At 37.7% G+C, this 14610-nt stretch overlaps 1 protein-coding gene across 1 annotated transcript; it reads left to right on the top strand.

Annotated features, from left to right (window-relative positions):
• The first annotated feature begins 377 nt into the window (after positions 1–377).
• LOC144453062 (uncharacterized) lies at positions 378–14082 on the top strand. The gene is made up of 8 exons (XM_078144334.1): positions 378–511; positions 4040–4276; positions 6052–6108; positions 8175–8327; positions 9320–9454; positions 11046–11111; positions 12022–12151; positions 13576–14082. The coding sequence occupies exons 2-8, from the start codon at positions 4067–4069 to the stop codon at positions 13671–13673; spliced, it is 849 nt and encodes a 282-aa protein (XP_078000460.1). The 5' UTR covers positions 378–511; positions 4040–4066; the 3' UTR covers positions 13674–14082.
• The last annotated feature ends 528 nt before the right edge of the window (positions 14083–14610 follow it).

Here is a 14610-nt window from a genome sequence, read left to right as displayed (position 1 = left end):
TTGTTTCCTAAATTACAGATGATGACATCCTTGTTTGTGACTGAATAAAAGACAACCACGTGACATTTAAGTTCTTTAATTACAATATCAAATCCACTATCTAAACAGTAAACGAAAATTTTTCAGAATATCAAGATCACATTAGCGTATTATCCAGAGCTACTATTTGCTTCCGGAGATTATCGAATCAAACAGACATTCTATCGCATACTAATTAGGTATATAGTGGTTATATTCAAAAGTTCTCTCGCGATCGATGTCTGTGTATTGCAATCACAGAATTGTACAAAATAGTCATGCAAAATATAGCTGTACTACTGATAACGTTATCTTCTCCAAAGTGCGCCACCATGCGGTGGCCTTGGACACGTATTCTATAGTGCATAGTTATGTAACGTACGTAGTCTGCAAATCGTGAATGACTGTAAACCGGATCCCGGATCTCTGCCGGATCTGTAGGAGGCCAGTTACAAGACCGTCCTGACGATATTTATGACAAATATTCACACAGGTGAGTAGATGAATACGTATCGTCGCTCAAATTTCAGTGGCATCGTGATTTTGTGAGGTAAGTAACGTTACGTGTACCAGGCCTTGCTTGCGAATGACCATTTCTGAAAAAAGGAACTTAGTCGAGTCCCGACTTACTCTGTCAGCAAGCAGGGCTACAGGCTGTACACAACAGCCACTTGTGTAAGTACGTACTAGTACATGGAGCCCAGACTTGTGTTTACGACAAAAGAACAATAAGCAAACATTATGATGACAACAACGACAGCAACAATAACAAACATGTACATTAGTATCAACACTGTCAAACGTGACAAACATGATGTACGGTACTACGGAGTACGTAATTACCATGATTACAAGAATTATAATTTGCTAGTAAAAAACATGACATACTCTTGTAGGCTTTGGTGTTTCACTCAAGGGACATTACAGCTGAAATGATATAAGTTTGGTGTTTCATTCATGTGACATTACAGCTGAAATGCTGTAGGCTTGGTGTTTCACTCATGGGACATTACAGCTAAAATGATGTAGTCTTGGTGTTTCACTCATGTAAAATGACATTACAGCTAAAATGATCTAGGCTTGGTGTTTCACTCATGGGACATTACAGCTAAAATGATGGAGGCTTGGTGTTTTACTCATGGGACATTGCAGCTAAAATGATGTAGGCTTGGTGTTTCGCTCATGGGACATTACAGCTAAAATGATGTAGGCTTTGTGCTTCACTCATGGGACATTACAGCTAAAATGATGTAGGCTTGGTGTTTCACTCATGGGACATTGCAGCTAAAATGATGTAGGCTTGGTGTTTCGCTCATGGGACATTACAGCTAAAATGATGTAGGCTTTGTGTTTCACTTATGAGACATTACAGCTAAAATGATGTAGGCTTGGTGTTTCACTCAAGAGACATTGCAGCTAAAATGATGTAGGCTTGGTGTTTCACTCATGGGACATTGCAGCTAAAATGATGTAGGCTTGGAGTTTCACTCAAGGGACATTACAGCTGAAATGATGTAGGCTTGGTGTTTCACTCATGGGACATTGTAGCTAAAATGATGTAGGCTTGGTGTTTCACTCATGGGACATTACAGCTAAAATGATGTTGGCTTGGTGTTTCACTCATGGGACATTACAGCTAAAATGATGTTGGCTTGGTGTTTCACTCATTGGATATTACAGCTAAAATGATGTAGGCTGCATATTACCAATTGCTTCCTGAATGTAATCCTATTTTCAGGGTCAATAACCTGACATATGGAAACTGACTTTAACACTAAAAATTACCTCACAAATGATTATACAACTGCAGACATCAGACCGTGGACGAACGGAATCTGTTACAAACAAGGGAAAGTAAACAAAATGAATTGGATTGATAACACTTGGTACAGCATGTTGAAACAGCAGGGACTTCTATTACATTTCATGGTTTGATAAGAACAGTTTTATGGCATCTTTAATTGTACATGAAATACCAGGGGAACTAGAATTATGACTGTGAAGTATCATGTAAAGTGACCATAAAATTGTTCTAATCAAATAATGGGATGTAATACAAGTCTCTGTACTTCCAACATGATGTGCCAGGTATTATAAATCCAATTCAGTTCTTTACTTTCCCTCTCCATAGCAGGTTCCGTTCGTCCACGGCCTGTTGTCGGTAGTTGTAAGTTCTAATTACATGTATGTTTTGGATATGCTTCCCAGAACTTCAAACTTGATAAAATTCTTTTAAAAATACAATGTTTACAAAATGACGTGAATCCCTTTAAAAACAAATATATGATAAATTCTTTGTCTATTTTTCCTAAACCTTCCTTGTATTTCACCAGCTTTACCTTTACTCAGTTAAACTTGATATTTGCTTTCCAATAATTTTATTAAGTATACCAACAACTAAACTAAATGAATGCCTCCTTTAAAGTTTAAGGGCGACATCTATAGTTCAATCTCAGACAACTTCTGAGGTTCAGTGTAGGATAAAAATCGAAATTCTTTTACTTTGGAGGTTGGGGGTTATATTCTCTACCTACAAAATTGATTTTACTTTTAATGGATGTTTTGTACCCCTAAATGCAAATGTTTCTTTTTAAAAAATGTGAAATTAAGAAATGGAAGAATTTTTGCTACAGTAAATGCATGGCCTTAAAATAAAATGTCAACAAAAGAATATTTTTTACTCACCACATATTGATTTTATACTACTACATACTAATTTGAAATTGATTGTGGTGTCTGAAACAATTCTTAATTTTGGTTACTTTATTTAGAAGGGAGGTGTGTGGGGGGGGGGAGGTCTAAGGTATATGGAAGTATAAGAATTTGTTTGTTTTTATCCTACATTGAACTATTGATCTCGCCCCCTTATATGATTAATTCAGTGGGACAGTTTTTAGAGTTTCCACCAATCATTTGACACATATTAACTTCTAGTCTAGTCTATAAATTTAAACATTAAATAATAATGTATCACTGGTAATTAACCCATGAACCTTCCAACCCCCGTTAATAATTTCATTGGTTCTGCTGAGACCCATTGTCTAGACACACACATGTATTTCCAACAAAACAGAAGTGTCATCTTGCAGGTCAACTTAGAGGCCAATTTGTTAGTCTCTAAAATTAAGTTGTTGGGTTTTAAAAACAGAAATCCGCAGTGACCCACATGTTGACCAACAAATTGACCTGCAACCAGTAACCTGGCTTATACACGGACTGCAAATTGCACTGCAACCTGGCTTATACACGGACTGCAAATTGACTGCAACCTGGCTTATACACGGACTGCAAATTGACTGCAACCTGCAACCTGGCTTATACACGGACTGCAAATTGACTGCAACCTGGCTTATACACGGACTGCAAATTGACTGCAACCTGCAACCTGGCTTATACACGGACTGCAAATTGACCTGCAACCTGCAACCTGGCTTATACACAGACTGCAAATTGACCTGCAACCTGGCTTATACACAGACTGCAAATTGACCTGCAACCTGTAACCTGGCTTATACACAGACTGCAAATTGACCTGCAACCTGTAACCTGGCTAGCTTATACACAGACTGCAAATTGACCTGCAACCTGGCTTATACACGGACTGCAAATTGACCTGCAACCTGCAACCTGGCTTATACACAGACTGCAAATTGACCTGCAACCTGGCTTATACACAGACTGCAAATTGACCTGCAACCTGTAACCTGGCTTATACACAGACTGCAAATTGACCTGCAACCTGGCTTATACACAGACTGCAAATTGACCTGCAACCTGGCTTATACACGGACTGCAAATTGACCTGCAACCTGGCGTATACACAGACTGCAAATTGACCTGCAACCTGCAACCTGGCTCACACACGGACTGCAAATAGACAACGCATCACTAATTAATTGACAGACAAATTAGTCCATAACCCGTGACAACCTGCATACTTGAAGAGTTACACTCCTGTTGTCATACATTGTGCACCTCACCTGTAACCGTTATAAGGTTCTGGTCTTTATTTTACACATAGAAAACCAAATCGACGTCAGAAGGTACGATGGACCAAGTATATGAAGAACAGTTATCAGAAAATAAGAACTCAGCTATTGGTAGATCTGAGGAGATGAGAGCGTTTACCAGCACACAACCACTTTTAAATCTGTGTCAACTCGGTTTTGGTGCACTCTTCTTTATCATGGGAATATTAGCCATTGTAATGGAGTGTGAATTATCATATCTAGGCATGCCCCTTTATGGAGGAATATTTGTAAGTTGCTATAGTAACAACACTTATCTTTCTTCCACTACTGTAGACTAGTTTTTGCTTGAGGTATTACAGTATTAGAGAATTGATCTATACTACATTTAGACTAGACAATAGCTATTTGTTGGCAGTACCCCTCCCCCTCCCCTTTGGTGTGTTATTGTATTAGAGAATTGATCCATACTACATTTAGACTAGACAATGGCTATTTGATGGCAGTGCCCCTCCCCCCCCCCCTCCTTTTGGTGTGTTATTGTATTAGAGAATTGATCCATACTACATTTAGACTAGACAATGGCTATTTGATGGCAGTGCCCCTCCCCCCCCTCCTTTTGGTGTGTTATTGTATTAGAGAATAGGTCTATACTACATTTAGACTAGACAATGGCTATTTGATGGCAGTGCCCCTCCCCCCCCCCCCTCCTTTTGGTGTGTTATTGTATTAGAGAATAGGTCTATACTACATTTAGACTAGACAATGGCTATTTGTTGGCAGTGCCCCTCCCCCCCCTCCTTTTGGTGTGTTATTGTATTAGAGAATAGGTCTATACTACATTTAGACTAGACAATGGCTATTTGATGGCAGTGCCCCTCTCCCCCCCCCTCCTTTTGGTGTGTTATTGTATTAGAGAATAGGTCTATACTACATTTAGACTAGACAATGGCTATTTGATGGCAGTGCCCCTCCCCCCCCCTCCTTTTGGTGTGTTATTGTATTAGAGAATAGGTCTATACTACATTTAGACTAGACAATGGCTATTTGATGGCAGTGCCCCTCCCCCCCCTCCTTTTGGTGTGTTATTGTATTAGAGAATAGGTCTATACTACATTTAAACTAGACAATGGCTATTTGATGGCAGTGCCCCTCCCCCCCCCTCCTTTTGGTGTGTTATTGTATTAGAGAATAGGTCTATACTACATTTAGACTAGACAATGGCTATTTGATGGCAGTGCCCCTCTCCCCCCCCCTCCTTTTGGTGTGTTATTGTATTAGAGAATAGGTCTATACTACATTTAAACTAGACAATGGCTATTTGATGGCAGTGCCCCTCCCCCTCCCCTTTGGTGTGTTATTGTATTAGAGAATAGGTCTATACTACATTTAAACTAGACAATGGCTATTTGATGGCAGTGCCCCTCCCCCCCCCTCCTTTTGGTGTGTTATTGTATTAGAGAATAGGTCTATACTACATTTAGACTAGACAATGGTTATTTGATGGCAGTGCCCCTCTCCCCCCCCTCCTTTTGGTGTGTTATTGTATTAGAGAATAGGTCTATACTACATTTAGACTAGACAATGGTTATTTGATGGCAGTGCCCCTCCCCTCCCCTTTGGTGTGTTATTATATTAGGAACTAATCTACATGTATCACTCTATATAAACTATTTGATGGCCAGACTTTTCCCCTCTCCTTCCTCACTCAATATTTTTCCAATAGTTTATCTTAAGATATATAATTTATTTTAACTCTAAGCTGTGGTTTCAAAAAATTATACAGCATTGAAAACGACAACAGTGCTTTGCTAAGGGTTTGAAAAAGTTAAAATCTACCCAAGTTCCCCACGCATTTTACCACATATGGCTCTCTGCTGGTACATTGGCAAAGTTTGAATTCCTAACCCTTACTTAGTAACACGTTTTCACACAGCAGAGTTTCAATCTCTAAAATTACTTAGTAACAAGTTTGAGGTATTCAAGCTAATTTGAATTTTAAACATTGTAAAACTTGCTCCTGTGGTGCATTAATGTTATTTGTTTATGTTTGTACCATACCTAGGCATGTCTTGCTGGATTTATTGGAATGAAGGCACACAAACATAAAACTACTGAAAAGGTAAATATTTTATTACTCTTTTTTTTTACTAAAAAAACCTATGAGAATATAAAAATAATTACACTGAGAACAAAACATCGTTTATACAGGATAAATGTAAACACTGTACTTGGTATGTTTATCCTCAAATAAAATTGATAACATTAGAAAAATATAAAATCAAATAATAATATATTTAGTTAAATTATGTACATTATTTCTCAGAGGATTTCATAAACTATATATCCTTACATAATTATGTAAATGTATTACAAATTGTTCACCTGCCCTTGTGTGAAAATTAACAACTCACAAATTTAGTTTGCAAACATAATCTCTGCTTTGCTCCCTGCACTCCCAGCATATCTGTATCCCCAGTCGGAAGGGAGAGGGGTTGGCTAATTAATGAACCACTAGGGAACAACCCCTGTTATGCCTTGTTATCAGGGTTTGGCGGGGCTAATTAATGGACCACTAGGGAACAACCAATGTTATGCCCTGTTATCAGGGTTTGGTGAGGCTAATTAATGGACCACTAGGGAACAACCCCTGTTATGCCCTGTTATCAGGGTTTGATGGGGCTAATTAATGGACCACTAGGGAACAACCAATGTTATGCCCTGTTATCAGGGTTTGGTGAGGCTAATTAATGGACCACTAGGGAACAACCCCTGTTATGCCCTGTTATCAGGGTTTGATGGGGCTAATTAATGGACCACTAGGGAACAACCCCTGTTATGCCCTGTTATCAGGGTTTGATGGGGCTAATTAATGGACCACTAGGGAACAACCCCAGTTATGCCCTGTTATCAGGGTTTGGTGGGGCTAATTAATGGACCACTAGGGAACAACCCCTGTTATGCCCTGTTATCAGGGTTTGGTGAGGCTAATTAATGGACCACTAGAGAACAACCCCTGTTATGCCCTGTTATCAGGGTTTGATGGGGCTAATTAATGGACCACTAGGGAACAACCCCTGTTTTGCCCTGTTATCAGGGTTTGATGGGGCTAATTAATGGACCACTAGGGAACAACCCCTGTTTTGCCCTGTTATCAGGGTTTGATGGGGCTAATTAATGGACCACTAGGGAACAACCCCTGTTATGCCCTGTTATCTTGGTTTGATGGGGCTAATTAATGGACCACTATGGAACAACCCCTGTTATGCCCTGTTATCAGGGTTTGGTGGGGCTAATTAATGGACCACTATGGAACAACCCCTGTTATGCTCTGTTATCAGGGTTTGGTGGGGCTAATTAATGGACCACTAGAGAACGACCCCTGTTATGCCCTGTTATCTGGATAAACTTCCGAGGATGATTGTCTTCCTCAAGTGACGTCATGATGTTCCAAAATCTGTCCTATACATATGCAAATGAGAAGTACTTCCTGAGGTGCTCTGTGGCTGAGCCTAGAGTGGCTCATTTTTCATGCAATTTCTCACGCCAGAGCTATTCTATACTGTCACAAAACCCAATGTCCTTTATTTTTATGGCAAAATAAACAATGACGAAAAAAAGTATCACCCTTTGCATGTACACTTTAAAGGGGACACCACTGTAGGAAATAAAGACATTTTCAGGTGAGCTTTGGGTTCTAGTGAGTCATGTCATAGTTTTACATCACCTACATTACATCTGATTTCAGAGAGACATCAATTTGAAGTTGTCCCTCTTTTGGGGATCTTTGCTGTGGACCATTGCATCATGGGAGTCGGCACAAATATTTATGCAACAAACAGTTAAAGATCCTCAAATAAGGTAACTTGTCTGAAATGATGCATAATATAGGTGATGTATTAAACCATGGCATGACTCTCCAGAATTCAAAGGTCTTAAAAATGTCTTTCCTGCAGTAGTGTACATAGACTCTAAGATACGTTGTGACGTTCCACCCTCACCGCTCTCCTCTGGTCAGCTGATTTGTGAGGGTGCCCACATCACAGCGTACCTTACAGACTATAGTGTATGTACCCCTTCAAGTATTCTTCAGTATGCTAAGAGTACTACAAATACCTTAATCTTATATGCACCAATGATTACCTTCAACCCAATGTATAGACTTTTTTTTGTAATGGTTGTCACTAGATAATGGCTGCGTTGGTGTTTTCCTTCATGTCTGCACTGTTTTGTGGTATAGCCGTTGTCATAGTGATGGCAGTAGCCATTGATACTGAGGATAATTATGGTTGCTGGGATAGAAACACAGATCAAATAAACCAGGAATGTCGTCACACTATGGTAAGTATAAACTCTTACTTTTTATCAATACTTACCAGACTGTACAAGTGGTAAGTACAATTTTGCGGATTGAGGTTGTACATCAGAAGGAGGGTCCATAAATTAAGCCATCAACCGGGGTCCACAAAACTCATATCCAAGCCATGAAGGTTTTATTATAAATTATCATACATGTATACACCAACATCATTTGAATCACATAATCACATAAATTTGCTATTGAATTGTTATTTTATTCACAAAAACATAAAAATGGGGAAGAAATTAATCAAATAAAATCAGTGAGTGAACAGTCATATATTGATGTGTGTGCCACTGTCCATATTTGGACAAAGTGTACCAGGATGTGATACAGAAAATTATTGCCTGGGTTTGATATGCATGCTCTCCATTGAATAGACATGTTGACAGTTCAAAGATTCTTTGTGCTTCTCTCCATAGAATGCCATGTATTGTGTATGCGCAGAGGGGTGTGTACGTGCTACTCAGGGGATGGTTGTCACATGACGGTACCCTGGGTTTACCCGTAAAATCCCTCTATGTCATTGATGGCATTCAGTCTTTGTTCTATAAAATCACTCATAATCAAAGAGGTCAACATGTGTTTCCATAATTTCCTGATGAAAATGTTATTTCAAATGTAATGTAGACAAAACAAGACTAAATGTAACAACAGAAAAGCCGTCCTCTCACGCAATGCATCTTGGAACCAGAAAATCGACTATTGCATTGAAATTGATACTGGGTATATGATATGTTGAATATTGGTGTCTCGATAGTCAAATAGTGAGATACTAATAAAAGAATCTAGATAATTTTGTTGACTAATGAGCCACACATTCGTCAGTTGTTTCTGAAGTTGTTTCTGAAGAGTGAAATTCTATAGACAAAACTTGAGCCATTGCACTTAAATCAACCCAGCTGGAAACCTGGTAAAATCATTTTGAACATTTTTGATAAAAATTGATGTTTTATTGTGTAATCTATTCCAGCACAAACGTCGTTCTATAGATGGCTTTATACTGATGGTTGCAATATTTGAGACATTTATTGCTTTCTTCAATGGTATCCTGTATAGTTGTAATCTACATGTAGGTGATGGAACCAAGGGACGAAAGAGATTATCTGTGAGTACAATAGGTTTGTTATGTTATAATGTGTTGTGCTGCTCTATGCTGTCCTGTGATGTATTGTTTTGTGTTCTGTTGTACTGTACTGTGCTGTTCTATGCTGTCCTGTGATGTATTGTTTTGTGTTCTGTTGTACTGTGCTGTGCTGTGCTGTTCTATGCTGTCCTGTGATGTATTGTTTTGTGTTCTGTTGTACTGTGCTGTGCTGTTCTATGCTGTCCTGTGATGTATTGTTTTGTGTTCTGTTGTACTGTACTGTGCTGTGCTGTGCTATGCTGTCCTGTGATGTATTGTTTTGTGTGTTTTATGTTCTGTTGTACTGTACTGTGCTGTGCTGTGCTATGCTGTCCTGTGATGTATTGTTTTGTGTGTTTTATGTTCTGTTGTACTGTACTGTGCTGTGCTATGCTGTACTTAATCTGATTAAAATCTGATGTATTGTACATTTCACAATTTCTTTTAGGCTGTTACATTTACTGTCATTTGTTCTTTTGTGAGCGCTTGTTACATACATGTACATCTGATAGACTCAACACCATAGGCGTTCCCATACCAAATCTCGTACTTATGAGTAGCCAATCAGAATCCGTCTTACAATATAATATACACTAATTGTCTGTACTCTGTGTGCATGCCTCTTTTTGAACAAAGCACTCTGAAAAGCTGTACCTACATGTATATGTTTCATCACATTATGCATTCTCATTCGTTGAGTGAATTCACTCAGTGCCGATATTTGGTATGGGAATGCCTATGGTGTTGTGACAGATGTATGTAACGAGTGCTCACAAAGGAACACACGATAGTAAACGTAACAGCCAAAAAAAATTTGCAAAGTGTACAATACATCGGATTTTAATCAGTTTGTATTGTATTGTGTTCTGTTTTACTGAGCTTTACTGTGCTGTGCTGTGTTCTCTTCTGTTGTGATGCACTGTGCTGCATTGTGTTGTATTGTGTTGCATTGTGTGTTGTGTAATGTGATAAAACTGATAATTATGAAGTTTCAAAGTGTTATGATGGGATATGATGGGTATGATGTGGTGTGGTGTGGTGTGGTGTGGTGTGGTGTCACAGGTGTGGTGGTGTGGTGTGGTGTGGTGTCAGTGGTGTGGTATGATGTGGTGTGGTATGGTATATGGTGTGGTGTGATATGATGTGGTGTCACAGGTGTGGTGGTGTGGTGTGGTGTGGTGTTACAGGTGTGGTATGGTATATGGTGTGGTGTGGTATGATGTGGTGTCACAGATGTGGTGTGGTGGTGTGGTGTGTTGTGGTGTGGTGTGTTGTGGTGTGGTGGGTGTGTGGTGTGGGTATGGTGTGGTGTAAATTATATGTGGTGTGGTGTGTGTGGTGTGGGTATGGTGTGGTGTAAATTATGTGTGGTGTGGTGTGGTGTGGTGTGGTGTGGTATGTAATGTGGTGCAGTGTGATGCAGTGCGAGGTGAGGTGAAATGGGGTGATTAAATTCTGAGTCAATAAATTAAAGGTGCAGTAGACATGGTCAAATTAGAACGCATTCTCTGACTGTGATGTGACATGACATGATGACTTACATGTATTACAAAACATTTGTCTACATACACAGGTATGTGAAGCAATGTGCAGTCTGAGAGATTGCTTCAAGTCATCCGCATGTTGTCAGCCAACTCAGGTATGTTACATTTATCCAACAATTCTCAGTACAGGAAATAGAATATTACTGCCTAGGTGCATCATAAAAAATGAGGAACATTCAAATTCTTGGTTAACACCATAACTTCCTCTCCACAAACTACCGGTACACATGCATCATACTATATGCATGTGTGAGAATAAGTCAACCTTCTTGTTCTATTTTGACCCTCTAAGCATTAAGATAAAATGATATTACATGTACTGAGAATAAGTCAGCCTTCTTGTTCTATTTTGACCCTCTAAGCATTAAGATAAAATGATATTACATGTACTGAGAATAAGTCAGCCTTCTTGTTCTATTTTGACCCTCTAAGCATTAAGATAAAATGATATTACATGTACTGAGAATAAGTCAACCTTCTTGTTCTATTTTGACCCTCTAAGCATAATTAAGTCAAACTTCCTGTCTATTTTGGTTTTTAATTGGTCACCATGTTAAAACTGTGTTAGTTGTAACTGGAATATCATGTTTTCAATCATTCAAGAACTTTAGTAAATTTACAGCAAATTAAAACACTACCGTCAGTGGTCACTCTTGGTAATACAGTAACAGGTTTAATTTGTGATTATCATAGCTTTTTAGGGCATTGATTTTTTACTTTATGGACCCAAAAATTAATTTGATTTAATTTCTTGTACTACATCATGTATACAACTACAAAAGATATTAGCATAATTTTATACAAATTCTAAGCCAATAAGAATTCTCCTTACGGGTTTATATTGATCTTACTAGCCAATTAGAATTGTCTTCCCAGGTGTATGTTGTTGTAAGCCAATTAAATTATGAATTAGAATTCTTTTTTCAGAAATATGTTGTTCTAAGCCAATCAGAATTCATTTTTCAGGTATGTGTTGTTCTAAGCCAATGATAATTCTCTTTCTAGGTGTATGTTGTTCTAAGCCAATCAGAGAGTTCATCAATGCAGATTCCTGTGATCACCATGCCAGCAGATAAAAATAATAGTACCGTTGCCATGGTACCAGTTAATTTTCAAGAAATGTACCAGTTGTCTGGTAGGTTTTTGTTTTTAGTAGATTTTATCTTGTCAATGGCATCAGCATCCATACTGCAGTATCATGATATTACCATTCCACTAAAAAAGTGATCACCCAACCCAACCTGTCTTTTCTGAGAATTTAGACCAAATCATATATACTCAGGTAATTTAACAACAACATGCTTATTACTACTACTAAAAATCGTGGTCTTACGAGAAATAGTGGATGCTTCAACTTAAAAAAAAAAACACTCCAAAAATGTTCTTCCGATCTGTAATGGCTGTACATCTGATAGGAAGAAATAAACAACACAGAGACTATTTCGAAAACAATGGAAAACCTCAACTAGACACTCACACATGAAAAACAAATATATTAAAATAAAATAAAAAATCTACCTACCCCACCTATTCTAAAATTGATTGTAACCAGAACCACACAATTTTTTTATTTATAGTCTAATTACTGTAGATAATTTCAACATGCACATTTCCCATTTTTTAACATTTCATTTTCCCATTCATTATATGAGTTGTCATGACAAATAATCCTGCACATGAATACCTTGCATGGTTGCAATCAGTCTGAGCCAACTGAATTTGAGTAACTGAATATATTACAAAAAAAAAATGTGCATTACAGAATCAAGCCATTAACTAAGGAAGTGGGGTTTCTTATCTTTCTCATCACTGAATAATGTTTGTTGGCAATATTTACAAATGTGATAAAGCACTATTACATAACACATCAGGCAAAGCTAAGCTAAATATCTAAGTGTGAAGCCCCTAATGTCATATCAGTTGTTATCAGTTTTACTGACCCATTACACATGAAATTGTAAATAGCTTTAGAGATGCAAACAATTTTTATGACACCTGACTTGCTGGCTCACCAAGTCAGGAAAGTCACACTTGAACCGCTAATGCAAAGAATCCGTCATGGTAAAGAAATTATTATTGTATGTACAATAACAAAGAGCTTACACATTTATTAATCTTTTTTGAGTTACAAACGCAGACTTTGTCAATGTTGTTTCACATTGATTTTTCAAGTAGGAAGCCATGATAAAAATTTTTATAAATTAAAAATCCAAAAATAATACCCAATCCTCATCTATATGACCACTTTAAACCATGGATTTATGGTTACACACTTAGTTTAATAATAGTGTAAATTGAGATTTAAAAAAATATTTTGAACTAATTGTGTACCACTTTATAGTTCAAAGACCATTATTTGGTATTTATGGAAGCATTTAAAATCAATCATGACTACCATAATTCATAAGTGGTTTTAATATTTCCATAAATTAATGATTTCCTGAAATTTGAATATTTACATTTATGAGTGTTGTGGACAGATTCTCAAGTCATCAATATTATTGGCTTATTCATTTTGTGTTATTTTGTGGAAAAGTTGATGATTTTCATTTATTACAGGTAAGAAACTATCAACAGAACCTAGGAGCACTATGATGTATTCCCAAAATGAAGATGTAGAAATGACTGGATCAGAATCAATACCACTTATAAACTAGATACAGAACCTAGCAGTATGGTGTTTATCTTCTCCCCCCCCCCCCCCCCGGTCGGAAACTGACCAGTCCCTAAAGGTACTTTCCATCTACTGCCTCAGTTAGACTAGCAAAGTGTGTACGTGTGGTGTATATTAGATGTTTTAGAATGAACAGATGCTGAAAATAAAAACAGAAGAATAGCATATTTTATCAGGTTCTGTAAGAGAAAGGGAATTAACTGCATCTGGAAAACCTATTGTGGATTTATCACCAGCAGACATAGACATATTAAGAGATTAACAAAGTCTACTAAGAGCTGATAATGATATACAAATGCTGACATCAGACTGTGGACGAAAAGAACCTGTTACAAACAGGAAAAAGTAAATAATTGACTTGGATTAATAACACTTGACACAGCATGTGGGAAGTATAGAGACTTGTATAGCATTTCATTATTTGATACCAGTTGTATGGCCTCTTTATTACATAATAGTTCATGTTCACAAACAAACTAAGTTCTCCTGGCATTTCATGTACACATAAAGAGGCTATAAAACTGTTCTTATCAAACCATGAAATGTAATACAAGTCTCTGCTGTTCCAATATACTGTACCAAGTGTTAGTAATCCAATTCAATTCATGACTTTCCAAGTGGTTGTAACAGCTTCTGTCTGTCCTCGGTCTGATGTCGGCAGTTGTACATTGATCAAATGTGATTGATGATACAATTCCTTTACCTTGATTGTCATATATTTTCGAATAGTTTCATTTATTTGATGTAAATACAATCTTACAGTATCGACATGTTCAAGTACTTAGCGTGAAACACCCAATTATATTAATAGGAAACTACATTTTAAAGTGTAAACCCACAGTGTATAGAGTCTCGGCAAGAGTCTTCGATGTCCTTGTCCGTAACTTGCTACATTTTATGGGTAATGCCTAAAGGTCTGA

The sequence above is a fragment of the Glandiceps talaboti genome, chromosome 23 (assembly GCF_964340395.1).
Source record: "Glandiceps talaboti chromosome 23, keGlaTala1.1, whole genome shotgun sequence".
Classification (NCBI taxonomy): domain Eukaryota; kingdom Metazoa; phylum Hemichordata; class Enteropneusta; family Spengelidae; genus Glandiceps; species Glandiceps talaboti.
Note: the sequence above shows the minus strand (reverse complement) of the source record. Positions and strands in the feature narration are given on the sequence as shown.

Bases quoted from the DNA above. Each gene is read 5' to 3' on its own strand.
- LOC144453062 (XM_078144334.1), top strand. From the start codon at position 4,067: ATGGACCAAGTATATGAAGAACAGTTATCAGAAAATAAGAACTCAGCT. The intron at 8,328-9,319 runs GTAAGTATAAAC...AATCTATTCCAG, and splicing joins AGGAATGTCGTCACACTATG to CACAAACGTCGTTCTATAGA. The intron at 9,455-11,045 runs GTGAGTACAATA...CTACATACACAG, and splicing joins AGGGACGAAAGAGATTATCT to GTATGTGAAGCAATGTGCAG.